The sequence below is a fragment of the Ambystoma mexicanum genome, chromosome 1q, assembly GCF_040938575.1.
Source record: "Ambystoma mexicanum isolate Mex_15411 chromosome 1q, UKY_AmexF1_1, whole genome shotgun sequence".
NCBI lineage: Eukaryota > Metazoa > Chordata > Amphibia > Caudata > Ambystomatidae > Ambystoma > Ambystoma mexicanum.
Genome location: NC_090922.1, coordinates 1,163,565,394 through 1,163,587,753, shown reverse-complemented (window position 1 = coordinate 1,163,587,753; position 22,360 = coordinate 1,163,565,394). Strand labels below are relative to the sequence as shown.

At 44.3% G+C, this 22,360-nt stretch overlaps 1 protein-coding gene across 2 annotated transcripts in view; it reads left to right on the top strand.

The window, feature by feature from the left end:
* Nucleotides 1-22,360, top strand: part of TNNI3K (TNNI3 interacting kinase) — a 3,214,557-nt gene that overhangs the window by 619,288 nt on the left and 2,572,909 nt on the right. For both annotated transcript variants that reach the window (XM_069641910.1, XM_069641909.1), the window contains exons 6-7: nucleotides 17,363-17,461; nucleotides 19,113-19,251. In XM_069641910.1, the coding sequence (XP_069498011.1) occupies nucleotides 17,363-17,461; nucleotides 19,113-19,251 (238 nt within the window). The remainder of the gene's footprint in view (nucleotides 1-17,362; nucleotides 17,462-19,112; nucleotides 19,252-22,360) is intronic.

Genomic DNA, 22,360 nt, shown 5'->3' with positions numbered 1-22,360 from the left:
ACCATGTATAAAGTCACCACAGCCTTTTTTTCTGAATGACCATATGCATGGGGACAATATATAGGGGGGTTAATATTACTGGATACCTGTAAATTGTGTTGGTGCTTTGAAATGCAGGTTTTCATTTACTTGTGTGAACAGTTTGGGCAGGTAGAAGCTATGTGCTGACTGCTGTTATGTGCAAATGTTTTTATCTTTGTGAATTGACAGCAGTGATGTATTCATTGTATGTAGACCAGTGCAGAATTTGTGTAATATGCATTCCTTGTTTAAACAGCGGGATAGGTGTCTTCCTGCTGGCAGGGACTCTAGTAAAGTAATTATTCCAGGTTGGACTGCAGCTCTTTATGATTCATTAGCGAGAGAGTTTGTGTGTAAGCTGAGCCTGTGTGATCCATGGGAGGATTCATTAGCCAAGGCAGAGCCTGCGGACATGGTTTCTTGTTTACAAAAAGTGCCAGTGCTGAAAGGGAGTGAGTCAGAAGAAGTAGGGAGGAGAGGCTGGATTGTGCTTCATGCTTATCAGAAGATGCAACAGAAGAGTGTGCAGTTAGAACCAGACATTTTGCAGTTGACAATGGAACTTGCATCTGAGAGACAAGCTTCTTTTATGCAACAATTACAATTAAATATTTGGAGTGACAAATCTCCAATATCACAAAGTGGCAGGGATGGTGGCAGTTTGGGTGGCCCAATTTAAATATAGAAAATGCAGAGGTCGGATTGATAGGTGTATAGTGGCTGCGATTATTTCCCCTGCTGATGCAAATTGGAATCCAGACTGATACGGATATTCAGGAGGTGTTGCAAAATTGGCGCTGCCAGATGCAAATAGGCAGGCCTCTAAGGTATCTTTATTGTACCTTGCAGCTCAGGGATGTAATCAAAAATATCAATTATCACAGATTTGCCCACTAAGGAGAAGAAGTGGTATACTTTGAAGGAGGCGATTCAAAAGAATAGAGAACATGGATTGAAAGAAGCAATGAATGTAGACGAGCTGGGGCATATGGGAGTGGTGCCTTTGTCGGTATCACCCAGAAATATGGTTATTAGAACTGCCCACCCGTATATAAAAGTGTCATCATGAGTTTGCTAGCAGGCATGACTGACAAATCCACGGATGAAGTGGTGGATACTATACAGCAATTGTCTGATCTGGCTGAATGGGACAAAAGTGAGGCAAAGCGAAGTAGGGGAGCAGTGAGAGGAGAATAGAGGGCAGGGGACAAAATATTAGAGATTCCCAGGCGTCAAGAAAGGACATGTTTTTGGCACTGTTGAAATATGGTGTGCCACAGGAAGACATTGATGGTATTGAAACCAGGGAGATATATGAGTTGTTCAAAAAGAGAGGGCTTGCTGGGAAAGAACACTTTAATCAAGTCAAGAGACAGGTGGTCTCTAAGAAGAAGTGTAATACTTTACCTTCAGTGCATCCTGAGGAGAAGCAGGGATAAAGATCTATGGGGATTCCTTCCTAGTACCAGTCAACATATGCTGAATTGAGAAAAAACAGTGAGTGTAATGTTGAAGGCTGAGTCTGGGTACGCTCATTCTAAATTTGAATAGGAATATGGCCAAGTCACGGCAGCGTCAGCTCCCATAAAAATTGACAGACAAGCTCATGTTAATGTAAAGATATTTCGGAAACCTGGGACCACACAGGAGGTCCAAGCTTTAATGGAAACCCGGCAGAGGCCTCAATGATTCATGAAAATCCTTCAAGATTTAAAGGTCAACACTTTACCATTACTGGACAGGGTTGAAAAGAGACACCGGCAGTACAGTCAGGAGTGGAAACGAAGATAGGCAATTTGAAAAAATAGAAATATCCAGTGTTTATTGTCACAATACCAGAATACATTATTGGATTTGATATTTTGGAAGGGTTGACTTTAGGGTTAGAAGGTAAAACCTATCAATTTGGTGTGAATGCATTCACTTGTACACTAGTTATTATAGGCAAATTGAAGATCCCTCTGGTGCACATGCCATTGGCCATGAATCGTGTGCCAAGCAGACCATACTGCATTCCCGGGGGGCATAACGACATTTCAGAAACCATTACAGAATATGTAGAGGCTGGACTATTGAGGCCAGTTTCTACTGCTTGGAACAATCCTATCTGGCCTCTTAAAAAAGGGGATGGAAGCTGAAGGATGACCGTGGACTATAGAGAGTTAAATAAACACACTCCCCATTTAGTTACTGCAGTGCTATATACTATTACCTTGATTAAGAACATACAGAAGTTTGAGGGAACCTGGTATGCTGTACTAGATTTGGAAAATGCTTTTTTCTCTGTGCCAATTGCTGAAGAGTGCCAGGAGCAGTTCTAATTTTCTTGTGGAGAGCGTCAGTGCACCTTCACAATATTGCATATGGGGTACTTGTATAGTCCCACCCTCTGTCACTGGCTTGTTGCAGACATTTATACAAAATACCATGCAAGCCTAACATACGAATCTCACATTACATTGATCTAAAACTCCATTGAGGCATGGATGAAATCCAACTGGATGTGTCTTAATGGAGGGAAAACTGAACTCATGGTATTCGGCTCCCCTCAGGCAAGAGCGAAACTAGATCCAGCTTATGCGACCTTTAACATCAAAGACTTACCAGTGAGGGTCTCAGAAAAAGTAAAGACTCTCCGAGTATACCTGCAGGCCTCTCTGGGAGCAGAAGCACAGGTGGCATACCTTAAACAGACCTGTCAATACCACCAAACACTGTTAAAACAAATCAATCCCCACCTGAGCCAACAAAATAGCCCAATATCGCTAGAGCTATCATATCATCGAGACTAGATTACGGAAACTCCCTAATGCTAGGTGCCAGCAAAAAGTGCCTTTGGCAATGCCAAGTCATCCAGAATAATGCTATAAGAACAATCACTGGCAAATCTAAAAGAGGCCATATCACTGAAGAAAGAAAAGCTCTCCACTGACTCTCTATCGAGGACCAGATCTTTTTCAAGTCCATGTCTCTTGTCCACCATTGTCTCTATGGTTCTTTCCCTGACTATCTCAAAAAACAAATCAGCCCTTACGTACCCAGCCGGACGTTGAGATCGGGAAATAAAAGGCTGGTCAAATCTGGACCAATAAATAAAATCAATGGCTTGGGCCGAGCTTTCCCTAGCCTAGCCATGATTAAATAGAACAGACTCCCACTTGATATCCGACTTGAGCCCAACTACCTGATATTCACAAAAAACCTGAAAACTGCACTGTTTAAGTAAACACCCCTCTACTTAGCTGAATCCCACTAAGTGACTGAACCACTCCACCTGTCCTGTCCTCCTATGTTGTCCTGCGTCTTCTTGTTAGTGCAGTGATGCCTACGGGCTGCAGCGCTCTATAAATACATAAATAAAATAAATAAAAAATTGATGACATTTTTGTATTCAGGGCAAAGATGAGCGCAGTGGGCAAAATCAATTGGAAGCAATCATTAATCCAAACAGTGCCAGGAGCCGTTCTAATTTTCTTGGGGTGAGTGTCAGTACACCTTCACAAGATTGCCTATGTGGTACTTGCACAGTCCCACCCTCTGTCACTGGCTGGTGGCAGAACACTTAGATAAAATACCATGTAAGCCTAACATGCACATCTCATATTGCGTTGATGATATTTTAATTCAGGGCAAAGATGAGCACAGTGTATAAAATCAATTGGAAGCAATCATTGATGGATTTAAGAAAGAAAGCTGGGAGATTAACCATAACAATATTCAAGGGCCTGCGAAAACTGTAACTGTGATATTTTTGGGAATTCAGTGGCATAATCGGCACCGAGAGGTAGTTCCAAAAATCCAAACCAAAAATACTTGAATTTACTACCCAGTGAACAAGAAAAAAGATAATCAGTTCATAAGGCTGTTTGGATTTTGGAGACAGCATATAACACATTTAGGGCAAATCTTGGCCCAACTTTACAAGGTGGCTCGAAAGAAATATGAATTTGAATGGGGCAAAGAGCAGCAGAGAGCATTTGATTTGGCAAATGACACAGTGCAGTGTATGCTTGATTTGTGGCTTTTGAAGTCAGGAGAAGTGGAGCTAAATGTATCTCTGCAAAAAAATGATTCTAACTGTAGTCTGTGGCAGAAGCAAGACAATAAGAGAGTCCCTTTCGTATTTGGAGTCGCAAATTACCTGACACAGGTGATAAGTACACTTCATTTGAGAAGCAATTGCTAGCATGTTATTGGGCTCTTGATACAGAACAATTGACAGTGGGTCGTGATGTACTGATTAGACTCGAAATTCTGCTGCTAACCTGGAGGAGCCCTGTCTTGCTGAAGACCGTTAGCAGTCCTGTGAAGGAGCTGCGACCTTGGGAGTGGAGGGAACATTCATTTCAGACGCCTGCATGGTGCCCTATGAAAAAGAGCCATCGGAGGTGTCCCTGGGATAACCAGTGGCTAACCAGCTCCGTGTTTGAGCTACCACGCTGCAGACACTACCATTCCACATTGAGGCCTGGAACTGTGGGGATCCTCAGCTTGCCATGCAAGACTCACCTCTGCAAAATGTCGGCATCCTGGCATCAAGGGGACCCGAGATAGAAGGGAGAGTCAGTCCACAGCAGTTGAGTTCCTTTGGATCGCTGTGCTGCGATGACCACCTTCAGAAACTGCTTACCTGCATCGAGGCCTGCCCTGAAAATGGTGGTGCATCATTTTCTATGAAGTTCTTCACTGAAGAGCCCTTGTACCAGCCTAGGACACCAACTGGAGAGCTGCTAGAACCTTCAACTCCGGCAAATCAAGGGCTGAGGCGGATGGCAGGACAAACGAGTTCAGACCTGCTTCCATCGACATGCCAAGTCTTGGGAAGAAACAGAGTATAGGGGGTAAGTTACAGTGGTTCTTACATGCACCCAAAACCCCCATTATAAGTGTGCTGCCTTGTAATAAACTTATTCTAACAATATTGGCTTTGCCAGTGCATTCTCGTGCAAGACTTCTGAAAGTTGGGGCTACTTCTGTTTGCTAGTTTATCTTGGGCTCTGACAATTAGAAACCTTCACTGGACCCCAGAGACCCTACCTGCCTTTATTCCTGCCTTAGAGGATCTGTGAGACTTTACCTGAACTATTGGGCAAAAGGCCCCACACAACGTAGGGCTGTACTTTGTAAGTTAGGGATCATTCTCTGTTGACATAAAGTGCAGGAGTTTGTGATGTCTATTATGTCCTCTGATAAGTGAATGTATATATGTATATATGTAATCTATTTTTCTAGTGATGTGTGATAACTCTACCTGCCAGTAGTCATTTTTCCATAGTTTGTTTTGCCAATAAATGATAATTGTATTTTTGTAAACTTCCTGCATAAGTGTAATCTGTGATTCCCGTTGTGTGAACTCATTGTGGACCCTTTACAAACTCTCCACCTCTTAAGAACGTAGCCTAGACCGCCTGTCACTGCTACCTGAATTGGTTTGTCTACAGATCACCAGAGTTGTCCCTGTCACAATATAGGTTGTCCTTCTAATGCATCTGTCAACCAGGCCGGAGTAGACAGAATCAATCCTAACAGTTAGCAGCCGAGGCAAGGTGTTGGCAGAGGATCTTGTGGTCTATTTGCGGAAAGGTCTATGAGTAATAAAAGGGCTGGTTTGTCTGCATCCTTGATCTTGTCAAGCTTATTTTTTAGATTGAGTAGTGCTGGCATGGTGTTGTGGCCCGGGGCGGAAACCTGACTGATGACTGCTGAGGATGTGGTTAGATTCGATGTAGAGTTGCATCTGGTGTTAGGCAGCCCTGTCTAAGATCTTTAGGAGTAAAGAGACTGTGGTGATGGGTTGGTAGTTATAGGGAACAGTGGGGCACAGTAATGATTTGTTGAGGAGTGGTAGGACCCAAGCTTACTTGAGACTGTTGGGGATAGAGGGGTTAGTAAAGAAAGTGGTGCTAGTGGCTGTGATGATGGGTGTGAGGGCATCAGCACATTCCTTGATGACTGTGGCTGGGGATATGTCTCCATTACAACAAGAAGGTTTAGGCCTTTTATGATAAGGGTCACGTCAGCCTCTGAGACAGGGTGTAAATTAAAGGGTGAGAAGGTAGCGGGAGGAGCAGTGTGCAATGTGTGTAGAGTACAAGGTGGTGCAAGGATAATGGATGCTTGATTTAGACTCATTTTCTGCTGTAGGGTAGTACCTTTGTCTATAAGGGCGTATTGGATGTTGGTGAACGAGGCTGCATTTTTAGTGAGTTTGAATGGGCAGGGAGGTGGTTGATTCCATCTTGAGCAAGAGGATTAAAAGCTTGCAAGTATTTTGCATTGGATATTCTGTGATTTTATGATGTGACTTTGGCCTTGTACTCTTTAGCAGTAGTGGAGAAATGGGCGTTGTTGGAGTCTGATGGTGTTTTCCTCCATTTGGTCTCGGCTGCCCGCTTCTTGAATCTGAGAGCTTGAATGTCACAGGTGAACTATGCGTTGAGGTGGGTAGATTGTTTGGATTTTTTTTGGACCAAGGGGGCAATAGTGTCACCTGCTTATTAGATAGCTATGTTGTATTGATTGTCAAGAGCGATTGGGCTGATGTTTTGGCGAGACATATGGATTGCAGATCGCTGATTAAAGGGAGGCAGCAGTCTTTGGTAAGGCTGCATGCACTGCAGGTCAATGCTGGTGGTAGCGATGTGGTAGTAGGAGTCTGAGGCTTAGAGACTGGAATGGTGAAAGAGATGACATGATGGTCCGTCCATGGGTGGGGACCGTTAACGTGTAATGGAGAAGGAAGTATCTGAATGGTTCAAAGCTTGCTTTGCCCCATCTATATTTTACACTATGTGTTAACAGACTCTTGTGTACTTTATTTATTTTTTTCATATTCAACAGGGGTCCGAGAGGCAACCAACAAGATCAAAAATAAATCCACTGCGATTGTCATGATTTCAGAGTTTAAAGTGAAACACATTTCTACAATACAATACAATGGCTCAAATTGCTTTAGACAGGAAGTGTGAAATTACCATACAGCTAGTAATTCTGCCTCTTCATTTATGATACCCATATATGACATCAATGTTTTTCCAAATAATTGTAAAAGGTGTATATAGTGTATATAGAGGCTCACATGATCACTGTCACCCTGAAAAGATATCATTTACCTCTTTTGGGTATAAATCCTACTCTCATCTATTAATTTAAGCAAACTCTCTTCACACTGATTGCATGGCTAACATAGCATGAATTCCATTATTTGATTCTTACCCATGTCCAACTTCAAAGCAAAGAGAACCTGTCATGAGAAACAGACAAGTGAATTTAGGTGAAATAAAACCTAAAGTTGCCACATATCTATGTCTTGGCTGATAAAACTGCAACAACCACATAAAGGGTGACACTATAAGACACCCGTAATCAGGTAGGAAAATCAACTCCACTAGTATGCCACTGTGACACACATACACCCAACATCTGTACAGACAATAAAAAATTCCCATTTGCGAGATATTTCAAAGAAAGTAGACACACCATAGAACAACTAAGATGTATAGTGTTAGAAGTAGTTCACCAACCATCCAGAGGGGGGATAGTATGTCTAAGAAACTGTCACAACATGAGCCTGGACAGAAAGGCTTGACTCATTGTACCCACAAGAAATGAATGAAGATGTTAATTTTGGGGCATTTCTTTGAAATTGAACCTACACTAACTCAATTATGAGTTAGTTCATCGCAAGAATGATTGTACTGTTATTCGACATGCATTGATTTACTTGATTCAACTGTACTTTAATACATTGTACATCACAATTAGTCTCTGTAAAGCAGAATTTGAGACCATGATTCTTTTTTTAGATTACAACACCTATAATAATGGACGCCAGGCATCTCTGCATTATGTAATGAGACAGCGCAAGCCTTGCTGACCACCACAGCCGGGTGAATTGAAGAATAGATTACTTATTTGTTTGTTTCTTTCTTTTTCTAAAAACAATTATTTTAGATATATTTAATATAACTAACCTAGCCTTTTCTACCCTGAATTTACTGAATATCTATTAAACCTCTTAATGTCTGACTTTTTAAAGTTTGATAGTGCGTGGGGGATGAGAGTACCCTTACCTTTAGGATACTTGAATTCTGTTCTTAACCCCACCCCTATTGACCAGGTTTGGGAGAAGACCAAAGCACAGGGACCCACTAGTATGTGTAAAAAGCTAGAAAACTGAGAATGTACATTTATTAGGCATTGGAAAAAGCTAAAACACTGAAAACCCCTTATATTTTGATAGGTTCAGAGAGCCATAATAATGAAAACCCCATGTGCATTGTATAGGTGTAGGAGAAGGTCAAAGCACTTTGAACGTCACTTAATTTATTAGGGGGAGTGAATGAGCAAATCACTGTGAAACCCTTGACAATATAGTAGGTTTAGATGAAGCACTGAAAACCCCCACCTCCATTTTGAAGGTGGAAGAGAAGGCCAATGCATTGAGTGACCCATGTGCATTTTGAAGACATAGAAGAACGCAAAGTACTGACATACCACCTGCATTTACCTGGCATAGGAGAAGGCCACATGCATGTTGTAGGAGGATGAGAAGGCCAAAGCAATTATACCCCAGCATACGTTTTGTAGGCATAGGAGAAGGCCAAAATATTATGAACCCTGTGTTATTTAACTGGTGTAGGAAGAGGCCAAAGCACTGAGAACCGCATGTGCATTTAGTAGTCCATGGAGAAAGGCACTTTCATTCACTTTATAGTGGTATGAAAAAGGCAAAACACTGGGAACACAACCTAGGCCAGGTTGCACATTCATCCCCTATTAGCTCATTTACATTCCTTATGGTCACTGGCCAGCTGGGATTAGGACCACTTGATACGACCACTTGATACCCACCAATCTAACCTTGACTCATCAATTGCAGTGTTGGCTGGATGACGAAAATGAGTGAATCCAGAAATTCCGCCCCCAGTGATATTCACAATGGCTCCAGCTGGATGAGTTGCGGGGCAACCTGGGCGTGTGGGGCGCAGAATCACAAAGTGAAAATGCCCATAACTTCAGGCTTGCCAGTCATTGAATTGGAGAACTACAAGCAATACAGCTGGCCTTGGGGACCTTCTCTCCATGGATGAGTGGGCACCATGTACTGGTTTGGACAAACAACCAGTTTCCAATAGCTTGCTAGAACAGGCGAGTGGGCAAGTAATAATCCCCTTTTCAAGATTGTGATCAAAATTGGAAATTGGGCAGAGAAACATCTGTATTCCCGGAGTTTGGTATGGCTACCTGGAACAACGATGTGACAGCAGTTTGCCTGAGTTGCAATTTTCTTCCATTAGTAAATTATATTCTCAATCCCAGAATCTTTCAACCCTTAGTACAATGATGTGGAACAATGTCTGGATCTGTTAGCTACAGAGTAGAATAAACAAGTACAATTGTATGGATCCCTTTCTCCGGTCCCGGGGTGTGGATACAGGGTGTGTGTTTGGGTATTTTCGCAGCAGGGCTGCGGTATACCTTCCCACAGTTTTCACTATTGTCCAGAATTCTCAGGAAAATCCAGATGGAGGGGGTAATAGTGCGGCTGGTAGCCCCGTTGTGGACAAGAATTCCTTGGTTTACACTTCTGTGGCATTTGACAATGGATGCTCCAATTCTCTTCCCATTGTAGCCCTCCCAAATTATCTATTGTCTCTTACCAACATGGACACTGAAAGGGCTACCTCTGTCAATATAGAAGTAAAATGGCAAGGAATCCCGCACTTAGGCATGCAAATTTCAGCGCTGAGGCCGTCTAGAAGTCTTGTCGACTAGCTATGTTGTCTTCCTATGGGCACCATTAGACAACCTTTTCTGCCTGATGTGTGGATTAGAATGTTGGTCCCATATCAAGGATCAATGGTGTATTGTGGACTTCCTGAAAGAAGGATTTCAGCTGTGCCTGACTACAGTTAAACTTAATTCACAGTGGCCGGTGTTTTGGGACTTCTGGGAGCCATCAACACCCTTAGGGGACATTCTTCCATATGTGAGCATGATGTTGAAGAGTTTAGAATGAAAAAGCCTCAGAAGCGGCATGTAGCAACACAGATGGATCTACCACTGGAACTGTGACGGCTACAATTAGCTCCATTTGAGCCATTTCAGGACACAGATCTGAAATGAGATCTCTGTGCCCTACTCAGGGTGGACCCATATCTCCAATTTCTTTTGGGATAAAGTGGTACTACGATTTGATCCGCAGTTCCCATCCAACATCCAGTCCATCTTTCACATAAACCAAGAGGTCATCCTACCATGTTTTTTTTTCCAGCCATGTAATAAGAGCAAGAGAAGGATTATTTTTCGCTATGGTAAATGACTGTTTAGTTGCAGAGGTCATCATGAATTAAAGACTGCAGTGATTTGCGAGGATTAAGGCTTAACAAACATTACCGTACATAATCTAACATTCTACGCTATATGCATTTCAGTAAGCACAAACATGAACTTTGTTACTGGCTGCAGTATGTGACTTCAACTAATTATATGCTGTAAAGAATTTAATGGGCCTCATTTTGAGTTTTCAGGCAAAAAATGAAAAATACTGGCATGCCTGTGCTACCGTGTCCATGTAGCACTGCTGCCTGAATCAACGGTTGATTCTGAGTCAGCGTGCACGCGCATCCCGGCATGCCGGAAACGGTAGCACTGGCATGCCTGTAACGGGCCCAAAGCACCCCATATCGGCCTCCTCTCTAATGCTGACTCCGATTCTGGCTTCGCGCATCCCTCTTTTACTGGTACCGGTATTACTGGCACCAGAAATAACGTCATTGCCGGAACAGGAAATGTACCGGCAGCCATTATAAAAACACAATCCACTGCAATCCTCAGTACACAGGAGTGTGAGGCAAAACCTGAGCTACTACTTATATTGTTTGACATGTCTACAAGACAACCTGCCATTCATAAGTGCAAGCCTATGTTCAGTAAACCTGAACTGAACATGCTTGCGGACACACTTGTTGGCCACTCTGCTAAAGTGTTCTACACCAATCTACGGCTCCAAACACAGCCCCGCAAGAAGGTTTTCTGGGAAGAGGTTGCCCAGAAGATTTCGTCGGTGGGGACAACACCCACCATACAGTACATGACTGTAAAAAAAGGGGGGACGATTTACGTCTTGGTATGCGCAAACTCCTTGCCGCTCAGCACGGCCAGGGCATGGTCACAGGAGGGGGTTCACCATCCGCTATTAAACTACAGGCAGTGGAGGAAACGTGCAGCAGTATCATGCAAATGGAGGTGATAGAGGGAGTCGGAGATGCGAAGGTTGGAGATGACACACCTTGTAACCCCAATGAAAATGGCTAGGCCAATATGTCAAGTATGTTGAACTCGAGGCTGTGCTGGAAATCTACCCACCACCAACCTCCTTGCACAAATGCAAATTACTCTTGCCTGCAACCCCCACCCATACACCACTCAAACATCACACAGGTCCCCTGTAATGCCCCCACTAATTCCATCTGCATGCAATCAGATACACATCCCCCATACCATGCACTACTGCTGTTGTCACCGCCATGCTACCACATGGCCAAAGTCACATCACTGTCACATTCCTCCAACACCAGCATATGACAAGATGCTCACATCAATGACCCATGTGGCCCACTTATCCCACCCACTTTGTCCCATCCCGCTAAATCACCATCAACACAGCAACCACCATAAGCAGCAGTTACATGTGAAACACATCCGTTTCACAATCAGACATGTCACAGAGCTTGTGTGGCATGCCCCTAACACCCAAACAGTAAGCACCAGTACCTCAGGCAACAGACACTGCTCACACCATGTCCCCACACCACACATGTACCCACACTGCATCACCGACACATGCATGTGTGCACCATGCCATGCCCTCCACCATGTCCATGACAATGCACATTAATTTGAAAGTACTAGCATTGATGTCTGTCTGATGGATCCACACCCATCACTGATGCCCTGCCTTACTATCCCCCAAAGTCACATCGTCTGGCAATGAGGGTGAACAGCCAACCACATCCAGGGGCACCAGGGCATGGCCCAGCCACAGGACAACCACCACCTCCAACCAGGATACCAGCACATCTTCCAGCAGACCGGAGTGGCCAACAACACCTGCGTCCCAGCCCCCCACTAGCTGGAGGCACCTGCAGCCCAGCCCCCCCACCAGCAGGAGGCACCTGCGGCCCAGCCCCCTCACCAGCAGGAGGCACCTGCGGTCCAGCTCCGCAACCAGCAGGAGGCACCTGTGGCCCAGCCCCCTCACCAGCAGGAGGCACCTGCGTCTCAGCCCCCCTGCCAGCGGGAGGCATCTGTGGCCCAGCCCCCCTGCCAGCAATAAGAACCTGTGGGCCAGCCCTCCTGCCAGCAGGAGGCACCTGCGGCCCAGCTCCCCTGCCGGCAGGAAGAACCTGTGGCCCAGCCCCCCTGCCAGCAATAAGAACCTGTGGGCCAGCCCTCCTGCCAGCAAGAGGCACCTGCGGCCCAGCTCCCCTGCCGGCAGGAAGAACCTGTGGCCCAGCCCCCCTGCCAGCAGGAGTCACCTGCGTCCCACCCACCCCACCATCAGGAAGAACCTGCTCCCCTTCCACAAGGTGTAGAGCGGACAACATTGGGGACGACGGTGGAGTGGAGAACATACCCAGTTACCAGAGCTATGGGGATGCTGCTGGATTTAGTTCCATGGGCCCTAGGGGCCCACAACCCATACAACAACCACCACTACATAACGTATGTGACATTGTGGGCCACCTCTCAAGGATGGAGGAACGTCAGCAAGCAATGCACACAATGGCGCAGCAATACCTTTCCGAGGTGCAGCTCAAACGGCAGACAATGCAGGGGAGGGGGTGTGGGAGGGATAGTTGGGGAGGGAGTGTGGGGATAGTAGGACAGGATGGTAGTGGTAGGTAAGGACATTCACAATTGTACATAGTTAATCTTGTCACAATACATCTGGTGTAGCAAAAAAACCTGACTGGACATTGTTCTTTCAGTGTGAGTTCATTTATTCATGTACAGTGTCCAGTGCCCAGTGTGAACCATGTCCAGTGCCCAATGTGCTTGATGTCCAGTCCCGTGTCTGTTATATTTGCTCAAAAGTAGTGGTGAATTAGTTCTGGCCGAGTGGCACGTCCATCATTGCCATCATGGTGCTGTGCATTATTCTCATCATCATCATCCTCGTGCTCAGCCTCTGGTGGCAGCACGTCCATGTCAGGGGGCAGGGGGACATTGCGCCGGATGCACATTTGTGCAACATGGCACATACCAGCTCAGTTTTGCCCACCTTTTCTGGCCAGTACGTGAGGGCTCCCCCTGATCTGCTGGGGCAGTGGAACCTGGCCTTCAACAGACTAAACGTCTGCTCAATGGTGCAGCGAGTGTTTACATGGGCACGGTTGTACTCCTGTCCATACCTGTTGTGAGGTTGCCTGATGGGGGTCATGAGCCATGGCATCAGGGGCTACCCGGCATCACCTGCACGGGAGCAAGAGAAAGAGTAAATGCCAATTTATTTGCCATTTCATGTTGCTACAGGCTGTATGGTGCCCATTGAGAAGACTAACATGCACAGGCAATAATAAATGTACATAGCATATCTTCTTTTCAGTGTACCCCAACGGAACTTAGGCAGGATGCGAGTATGGGTGGGGGTGTAGTGCAGTTGCTTTCACATGGACCGTTTACAGTCAACTTGGTCTCTGCGGGGTCTGTACGACTGACACCAATTGATGTGAAATCCATTAATGTGTTACAAATGAAGGTGGACTGTCCCTGTACAACGGTACCTTTGACATTTACATGACAAGAATTTGTGATTTAGTGGTATTCATGGTATGCAGTCTCTATTTGCAATCCTTCATCTAGACATCCTTAAATATCATAACCCATTTGACAAGAACACATATCTTTCGATTGTATGTGTGAGGAGCTAAGGGTGACATAATAGCAATAAGGGTGGGTGAGAGCATTCAAGTATGATAAACACTGAATTGGGTAAGCCCGCTAAATTAGGATCATGTATTATAGGTAGTAGAGGTATTTCCATTTCTTACAATCTGGTGAGAACGTATTCTACTTAAAGGTGTCCCTTAAGGAGACATGAGAAGGGAACTAACAGGCAGTGTACCTGTGAAATGTGTGTAGTCACTAAATTATTCAGTGTGGCAGACTTAAATCTCAGGCTGAGCATCATAACTTGTGTTGTTACTTGACTGTCCTTTTGCTAGTCATTTATGGTGTGGTGCATTCTGATACATATGGTTTCAGTTTTATGCTGGCCAAAATTACATGTAGTTGTGTACGCAATGTATGTTTTACATGCATGGAACACGGCTGTCAAGGCCTTGTGCTTTGACATGCTACCACTGTGCTGCACCTTCATTTACACCTAAAAACTAGCAAATTTCATGCACTCACAACGCTGTGTAAGGTCATTTCCCATTCTATGTGTGAGGTTTGTTAATGTGCAGGTTGCGGGTAGTACAGTACCTTGGTCTTATTCCTCATCTACCTTTGCCTTTTGATTGTCTATCCAGCCTCTGTGCATTTTCACAGACGTTTGGTAAAGGTTACGGAATATTGCAGTCCGAATAATGATGGATTGTTTCATGCAATGTGCACATCTGCTGGTAATGCATCTCATGCTGGGCCTATTTCCACACTCCACATGGCCTTGTAGTTAGACTCACATAGCATCCAGGTTGGCTGTGCTGATTACTGCCCCCCCCCCCCTACCCCCCAATTCAACTGTCCACATGTGTTTGTAGTTAGACTCACTGTGCAGCCAGTTTGGCTGTGCTGATTACTGCCCCCCAATTCAACAGTCTACATGGCCTTGTAGTTAGACTCACCCAGGAGCCAGGTACGATAGCCAACGTGTCATGCTATGTAGCGGTGCAGCATGGAGTTGCGCAGCACCATGCAGTCATGTGTAATGCCTGGTCTGCGATACCAGTGTTTACGGCATAATTTTCACATTATTACTGGCGTGTCCATGCTGGTGGTTGTGTTACCATGCACCTCTGAATGTAAACTTACTTACGCCATGCCGGTATCACTGGCACGGCTGCTGCGTGTCACTGCAGATACCGGCAACAGCGTTGCCGGGTGCTGCATATCTCTGCGGTTGCCTGTTATACCGGCAAGACAACTCAGACTACACCGGTCCGGAATAAGGTGCCTGTACGGATATACCGGCAACGCTATTTCCAGACTGGCATACTTGTAATGAGGCCCAATGAGTACAAAGTAGTCTTTATCTTCAGTTGTAAGAAAGTGTATTTCAGTGGAGGGCATACTCAAATTATATAATGTTACATAGATTGCAATATCTGCAATTGTAGGCATGGACCTTTAGCTCCGCCCCTTTAGCCAAATTAGGCCCACCTCTAAAATTAGTAAGTGCGCCTTTTGTCCATAACAATGGCTGGGAGGGGGCTTAGATGACATCTAACAGTCAAACTAACCTTGATCTCCCTGAACCACACAAAAAACACATATTATATACAGTTTGCAACAGTTAATACACTCCCCAACATACCGTTACAAAGGCATCACCCCAAACATGATTGGCTGCCCTGTACAGAGAAATCGAAAACCCACACAGTTTTTGAACACAGACATTATAGCATAATGCCCTAAAACGTATAATTACATGGTTTACATTTTCAAGACACCCCTTATTACAGACGCACACGGACCTGTCCAAAAAATACCTAAGCACATGAAGATGAGAGAAAGACACGTAGACTCCCTTTGACCTATTCATGTTTGCTAACCGTATTGCCCAACCCTGCCCGGTGTCCAATTTTTATGACTATTGACCCTTTCTATTCTCATGAGTTCCACCCACTCTCTGACAACAAAATCGCTCTCCTGAAATGTATTACTACTGATCTCCCTAACTATCCTGGGTGAAGCCATCTGTTCAAACAACCCCCCAGGTTTCATAAATGCCTATCCCTTACAACAATGAACTCTCCTTTTTACCAGAGATAATGGGCCTCATTACACAGTAGGCGGAGGGCCAAGGTGCTATTATCACCTTGGTCCACACCGGTAAAATACCGGCACCGCCTTGGTGGAAAGGGGAATTACCGCCCTATTCCAAGGTTGGCAGGGCGATAATTCCCCCTTCCCCCATTGCCCTTCCCCATTCCCATTTTTGCCCCATAGGGCATAATGGGAATGGGGAAGGTGCTAATTACGGTACCGCAAATTGCGATACCGTAATTGGCACCCTGGTCCCTTTGCGGGTTGGTTTTTAACGCCTGCTAAACAGCAGGCGTTAAAGTACCTACCCGCAAAGGGACCTCGTAGTAAGGCAGTAAGGGTTAACGGTCACCGGTACCATTACCGGTGACCGTTAACCCTTATCGCCTTCCGTGTAATGAGGCCCAATATCTTCCCTTCGCCCTCCAGCACTTGAGCCATATGCAAACTGACCACAACCACCCCGCTGACCAGTTTACAAAACCTGTTCCCTGACTGCTGACAGGCCTTTGCCATGATTGCGAAAACACCCCTCGATACATAGAGCAACCACACATCATATCATTAATATCTTTTACTAATTTCGAAAAATACTCCCCAAACATTTACACAATTAGTGTGCATTTTATACCTTTTATGATCTCCTCTCATGACCATTCATACAGCTAAACTCCACGTGCACATATTGATCGCCTGCTTCACCTGAGTGTGGAACGGCCCTCCGTGTGACAAAGTTTCATCGTTAGGTTTCTGTGTGCATGCAAATCTACAAATGTATCTCCTCTACACAAAATAACACAAAGTAAACTAAATGTAACACTTATCCCATTTACCATAAATATTGTAATATTTGTAGCAATTTGCGAAAGTGACAGAAATGACGATGATAACGTGTCCACGCCCCCCCTGTCAGTGGTATGGCGCGCAAAGTTCAAACCTTTCCAATTTCCCAACACCATATAGTACACATTTTTCAGCGTAAATCGTGTTCTTTTCAGTAGTGAGCATAAACATCTCAGAATATGAAATAATGTTTTATTGTCACTAGCATATGTCAATTCATTATGCAACATTTTGGAATGTGATATCACGATTTCACTGTTAAATGTCATTGTTTACTCATGCAATATGCACATTTCATCCTATGATGTTTGCAGTTTTCCATAAGTTATATGCTTCGTTATATCATAGATACGTTTGAGTTTATATTGTTTTTGCAAAAGAACTGTGTGTTGGAACTATGCCCCAAATGACCCCTCATATCTCTGTGTACAATCCACTCATGTCAGAATGTTTATACATGTCTTTATCAACCCCTTTGTAATGATCATGTTTATATTTTAAGGCAGTTGACATTCTTTTGCAACATGGAGCCTACGTCAACGTGCAGGATGCCGTCTTTTTCACGCCGCTACATATTGCAGCCCACTACGGCCATGAACAGGTGAACCACACATTTTTTCCCAGAGACAGTTAAGATTAAGATTGTCCCGGCGAGCAGCGCGCAGTCGTAGTCAGCCCGCATCCATCCTGTTTTGAAATGCAGACGGTTTCCGACATCTTTGTGTCATTGCCAAGGGGACAGTGCTTTGACCTCCTCCGAGTGGCAGGTGTGACCTCCAGGTGGATTTCTCTATTCATTGGCACTTTACGGGAATGCCTCGGGTCGCTCTGGCGAGTTATTCATCAGGCGACAGATGATTGAAAATGCTTCGCCTCTGTGGTTCAGTGACTTCAAGCAGATGCGCAATCTGTGTGGTCCTCGACGCCCCATCTCCTTCGCCTGAAGTTACTTCTAGTGGGTGCTTGTGGCTTCTCTATTTAACGCGCCAACGGATGGATGGGTGGGTTAGTTTCCATGAGTCCCTTTTGGGAGAAAGGCACAGCCTAATAAACTGTTGTGATATTTAGAGATAGGAACTGGGCTTTGGCGAATTCACTTACCTACACACACACACACACACACACAACATTTAAAGGTCATTAACAAAACATTTGCAATTCAGTCCTGTGATTGCCACAGGGCCGATTGACAGGTTTAGGTTTATTTGAATAATTTGCAATTCTGTTTCCGTTTATGAATTGGTTGCATTTTACTCATGTGTACGTTAGACATCTAAAGTAAAGTTTCGTTTTTTGAGTCAATCCCTTGAATTTCTGACTTCTGACTGTTTGCACGTGCTTAATCTTGTTGTCATGTATCTATACCAATTTGGTGATATAACCTGCTACAGAATTGTGTCTTCCATGGGCAATCATATTCTAATCGATTGGCTGGTGTCCACAGAGGCCACCTTTTTAGTTATTCAGCGAAAAACACCACCTGTGAGCCAACATGATTGCATTGGAGTACAGGTAGTATTGAGTTGGGATATGAGGAAGGACACACAGATTCTGTGTGTTGCTTGGCTATTTACCCACCCATTTACAGATATTTGCTCACCCATTTACTGCCTGTTACCACGTTAATCCCTATAGCTATGTACACTCACTTCGTGCCCCATCCCACCCAAACCACATCCTTTGCGTATCTCTTTGAGCTAGCTTTATCATGCAGTAACATCAAACGTTGTGCTGAAGTGCCTGCAAGTGTTATTTCAGAGCATTTGTCTGATAATTAAGGGCTTAAATTGGAACTGTGAATGCACTACTGGTGTGATAAACATGGCTTAACCAAGTGTGCTTTCAGCCGCTTGATTTATAAGCAGTATGTATATTCTTCACGGAAGTCATGTTAAAAGCAAACATAAAAATGATTGAACACAAAAAAGCAAACATTGGCAAAGCCAACAGTTTTTGACGATATACAGTTACTGGTTAATCATTTGCCAGGCACTGCTATTATATGCCCAACTCCTGGCACAGTTTTGCAACTGCTACCCTTAACGGCCGGTTAGTACCATAATATCAGTGCATGGCAAACACTGATTCCCTGCCCACAGAAAAGCCAAAACGGTTGGGATTGCCAATGCTTGTTATTATAGGTGACCTATTCTTCCTCCGTCTTTATAACAGCAACTGATACTGCTGCGTTGTCCTTAAAGGCCTTAAAATATGTGATGTTGCTAAACCCCTGCAATTGGTGGACTGTCTAGGTGACGCGTCTCCTGCTGAAGTTTGGCGCAGATGTTAACGTCAGCGGAGAGGTCGGAGACAGGCCACTGCACTTAGCCTCTGCCAAGGGGTACCTCACTATCGCAAAGCTCTTGATGGAGGAGGGGAGCAAGGCAGATGGTAAGTCAGTTAAACATTTATGCTCAAGTATGTGTCCATAAAACTACACGCAGAGCGTTTTCCAATGGAATTGTGCCATTATAAAATGCTTCGGTGAATTAGGCCCACTGTGTGTACCGTGTGAACATGGCAGACTGGCTCAAATGCTTTTTCTATGTGATTGTTCAGCATACTCATTTTGTACTACACGCACTCCTCTGTTCGTTCGATCTTTCTTTCTTTCTTTCATTCTTTCTTTCTTTCTTTCTTTCTTTCTTTCTTTCTTTCTTTCTTTCTTTTTTCTTTCTTTCTTTCTTTCTTTCTTTCTTTCTTTCTTTCTTTCTTTCTTTCTTTCTTTCTCCACTCGTTATTTCTTTATTTCTCATTCTTTCTTCTCACCACTCTCCACTTCACTCTCCACTTCCCCCTCCTGGTAGTGGTGAGAAGGAAATAAGGAAAGAAAGAAAGAAGGAAGGGAAGAAAGAAAGTAAGGAAGAAAGAAAGAAAGAAAAAGAAAGAAAGAAAGAAAGAAAGAAAGAAGAGAAAGAAAGAAAGAAAGAAAGAAAGAAAGAAAGAAAGAAAGAAAGAAAGAAAGAAAGAAAGAAAGAAAGAAAGAAAGAAAGAAAGAAAGAGTTGCAAAGGCCTTGGGCCAGGAGATAGGTCTGAGGTGTAATCTCTGTGGTTCCTCTGCCACTAGTTAAACTTTGGTGGGATGATTGGAAGCATGTGTAATGTGCGTGTAATGTGAATAACCTCCACAGAAATTGTGCAAAATAAGAACAATACATGATTAGTGTTGTGTTATATAGTACAAAGTTGTCATCCCCTGTAATTTACAGCCAGCACCAACAGCATTTTGCAAAAGCATTACCGTGAATCGGCACTGCAGGTATAATAAATAATAAAAGAAACAATGTTTACAAAAGTGTTTATGGTGATCTGCAAACATGCACATGTTTGGCTCTTGCTGTAGTCCTGGCAATTTATCTTGGTCACCTTGTTGGAACCTCTGCGTGCGTATGTGGAGTGTCACCACATGCGAAAGACAAATGCTTCAATTTCCATTCGTGAAGTGGCAACATTTTGCGAACAGATTGCTGTTGGCAGATTATATGCTGTCTGGAAACCAAACTAGAGGGCATACGGGGAGCATACGTTCTCTGACTAAATATTTTTAAGAGTGTGTGACAAAATGACTCCTGCAGGAGTACAAGGATTGGTAGTGGCTAAACAGCATACTGAGCCCCCACACATCTATACCATCCATGATCCCAATACTAAAGGCAAAGCAGGCACAGCCAAGAGATATTCCTTCCTCTCCTTTTGTGTTAATGCACGAGGAGGCAAGGCTATTCTCTCAGAAGGGCTGTGAAGGTGAGCCACACATTCTCTGTGGCCCACACAGTGGCTCCCCAAACAACAACCGACCAACAATTCCAAAATAAAAGAATATCAACCAGGATTCAATACAAATATATACTTTAATTAAACTTATCAAGTATGTAACTAATAATCACACTATCAAAAACCCACCCCTATAAAAAAAGAAAAAACGACAGAGGATGCAGAGCAGAAATGTATAAGCACTCTGGATATTTTGTCAGGGAGGACAATATTGGCAAGACATGCAATATTGTTTCCAATTGGAATTATCTTCGGATCCGTGTAATAAGGTCGCTGTGAAAAAGTCGTCAGGTTCTGCTGACTTTTTCCTGGCTACCAAAATTCGTTCCCCAAATATTGTAGGAGGGGTATAATTATATATTATCACCTCCAGTCCTAGAATATTTGGGGAAACTGTTTGATAGCCTGGAGGGTGTATCATTAATGCATTTCTTTTTTAAAGTCACCAACCTGACGACTTTTTTCATGGCAACATTATTACCTGATATCTTATCTTAATGGAAAAGGTTGCAAAAGTGGCTTAAGCAATTGCTACGGCACCAAAAGATAGACCAGGGGGACAGGATTACTTGAAGTACAATTCCAATTCTCGGCAGTTCAATGGTGTCGAACCAGGCTTCAAGAGTCTTTTTACGTGGGTCGAAACCAGTTTGGGTGTGGTGTGTCGTACTAGGTCAAGCAGTGAGCTGGTATCGAGTTGGCCCGAAGCAGTCACTTTGTGCATTTTCGATGTGCTGTTTGAGCAATGCAGTGCAGATGGCTCAGCAAGGTAGCTTCAAAGATTGAGCCAGTTCGAGATGTTGGTAACCGCTGGTTCAGGTCGAAAGGTGATGAGATGCTGCAGCGGTTCGAGTCGAGGTCCGGCAGTTTCAAGTTGTGAACATGGTGGTCCCCTGCAATGTTCAAAGGGGAGTTAGCAGCAAGCTGGTTGTTTGAGATGAAATAGGTGATGTTCCGGTTTGGTGGATGCAAAACAGCAGTGGTTTGAAGTATGAGTGAGTACCAAAAACAGGACTGGTGGGTCCCGTTTGTTCGAGTGCAGGGAACACAATTTGACTTTGGTTTGATTGATTTGATGCTGAGGCTCTCAGGGTGCACTGATACCCACTGCAGGGGCTCCAGGACAAGGTCATTCCTTATCTGTCTCTGGTCTCCCAGCACAGGAAGATTTCCAAGCAGAGTGGTAGGTCTTGTTCCACAGCAAGATTCACCTCCAAAGTGCACTGGGGGTGGGTAGGGAGCAGAGCCTGCCTTTGCCTTGGATTACTTCTTCACCTCAATGGCTGAGGGCTTTTGGCAAGATAAACTCTACTAATAGAGATCCAAATAAATGTGCTCTTAAGTCTTAGGTGGCCCAAATGTGAAGCAAAGAAGAAGTGGTAGACCCCTTCTTTTATAGGCAAAATGCCACATGGGATTGGAGGCAAGGAAGCCTGCTTTAAGGGGTTCAATCCCTGTTCTTGTGACACGTGTCCCTTGCTTCTAATGTCATACCTAGAGGGCTGCGTTCCCAATGAAGTGGGGGGACAGCAAGGAGAGAAAAGCCCACAGAAATATAAAATGGATGAAACTTCCTCAAATCCACTGGTTCTTCCTGGATTGTCCTAACTGTGCCCCTTTCCCAGCCTGCAGCTTCAGAAGCTCTCTGATGTGCAGCCCACTGGTGTGAGACAGCCCTTTGGTATGAACTTTGCTCTTTGAAGGCAGGCTCACAGGCTGTCCCCAG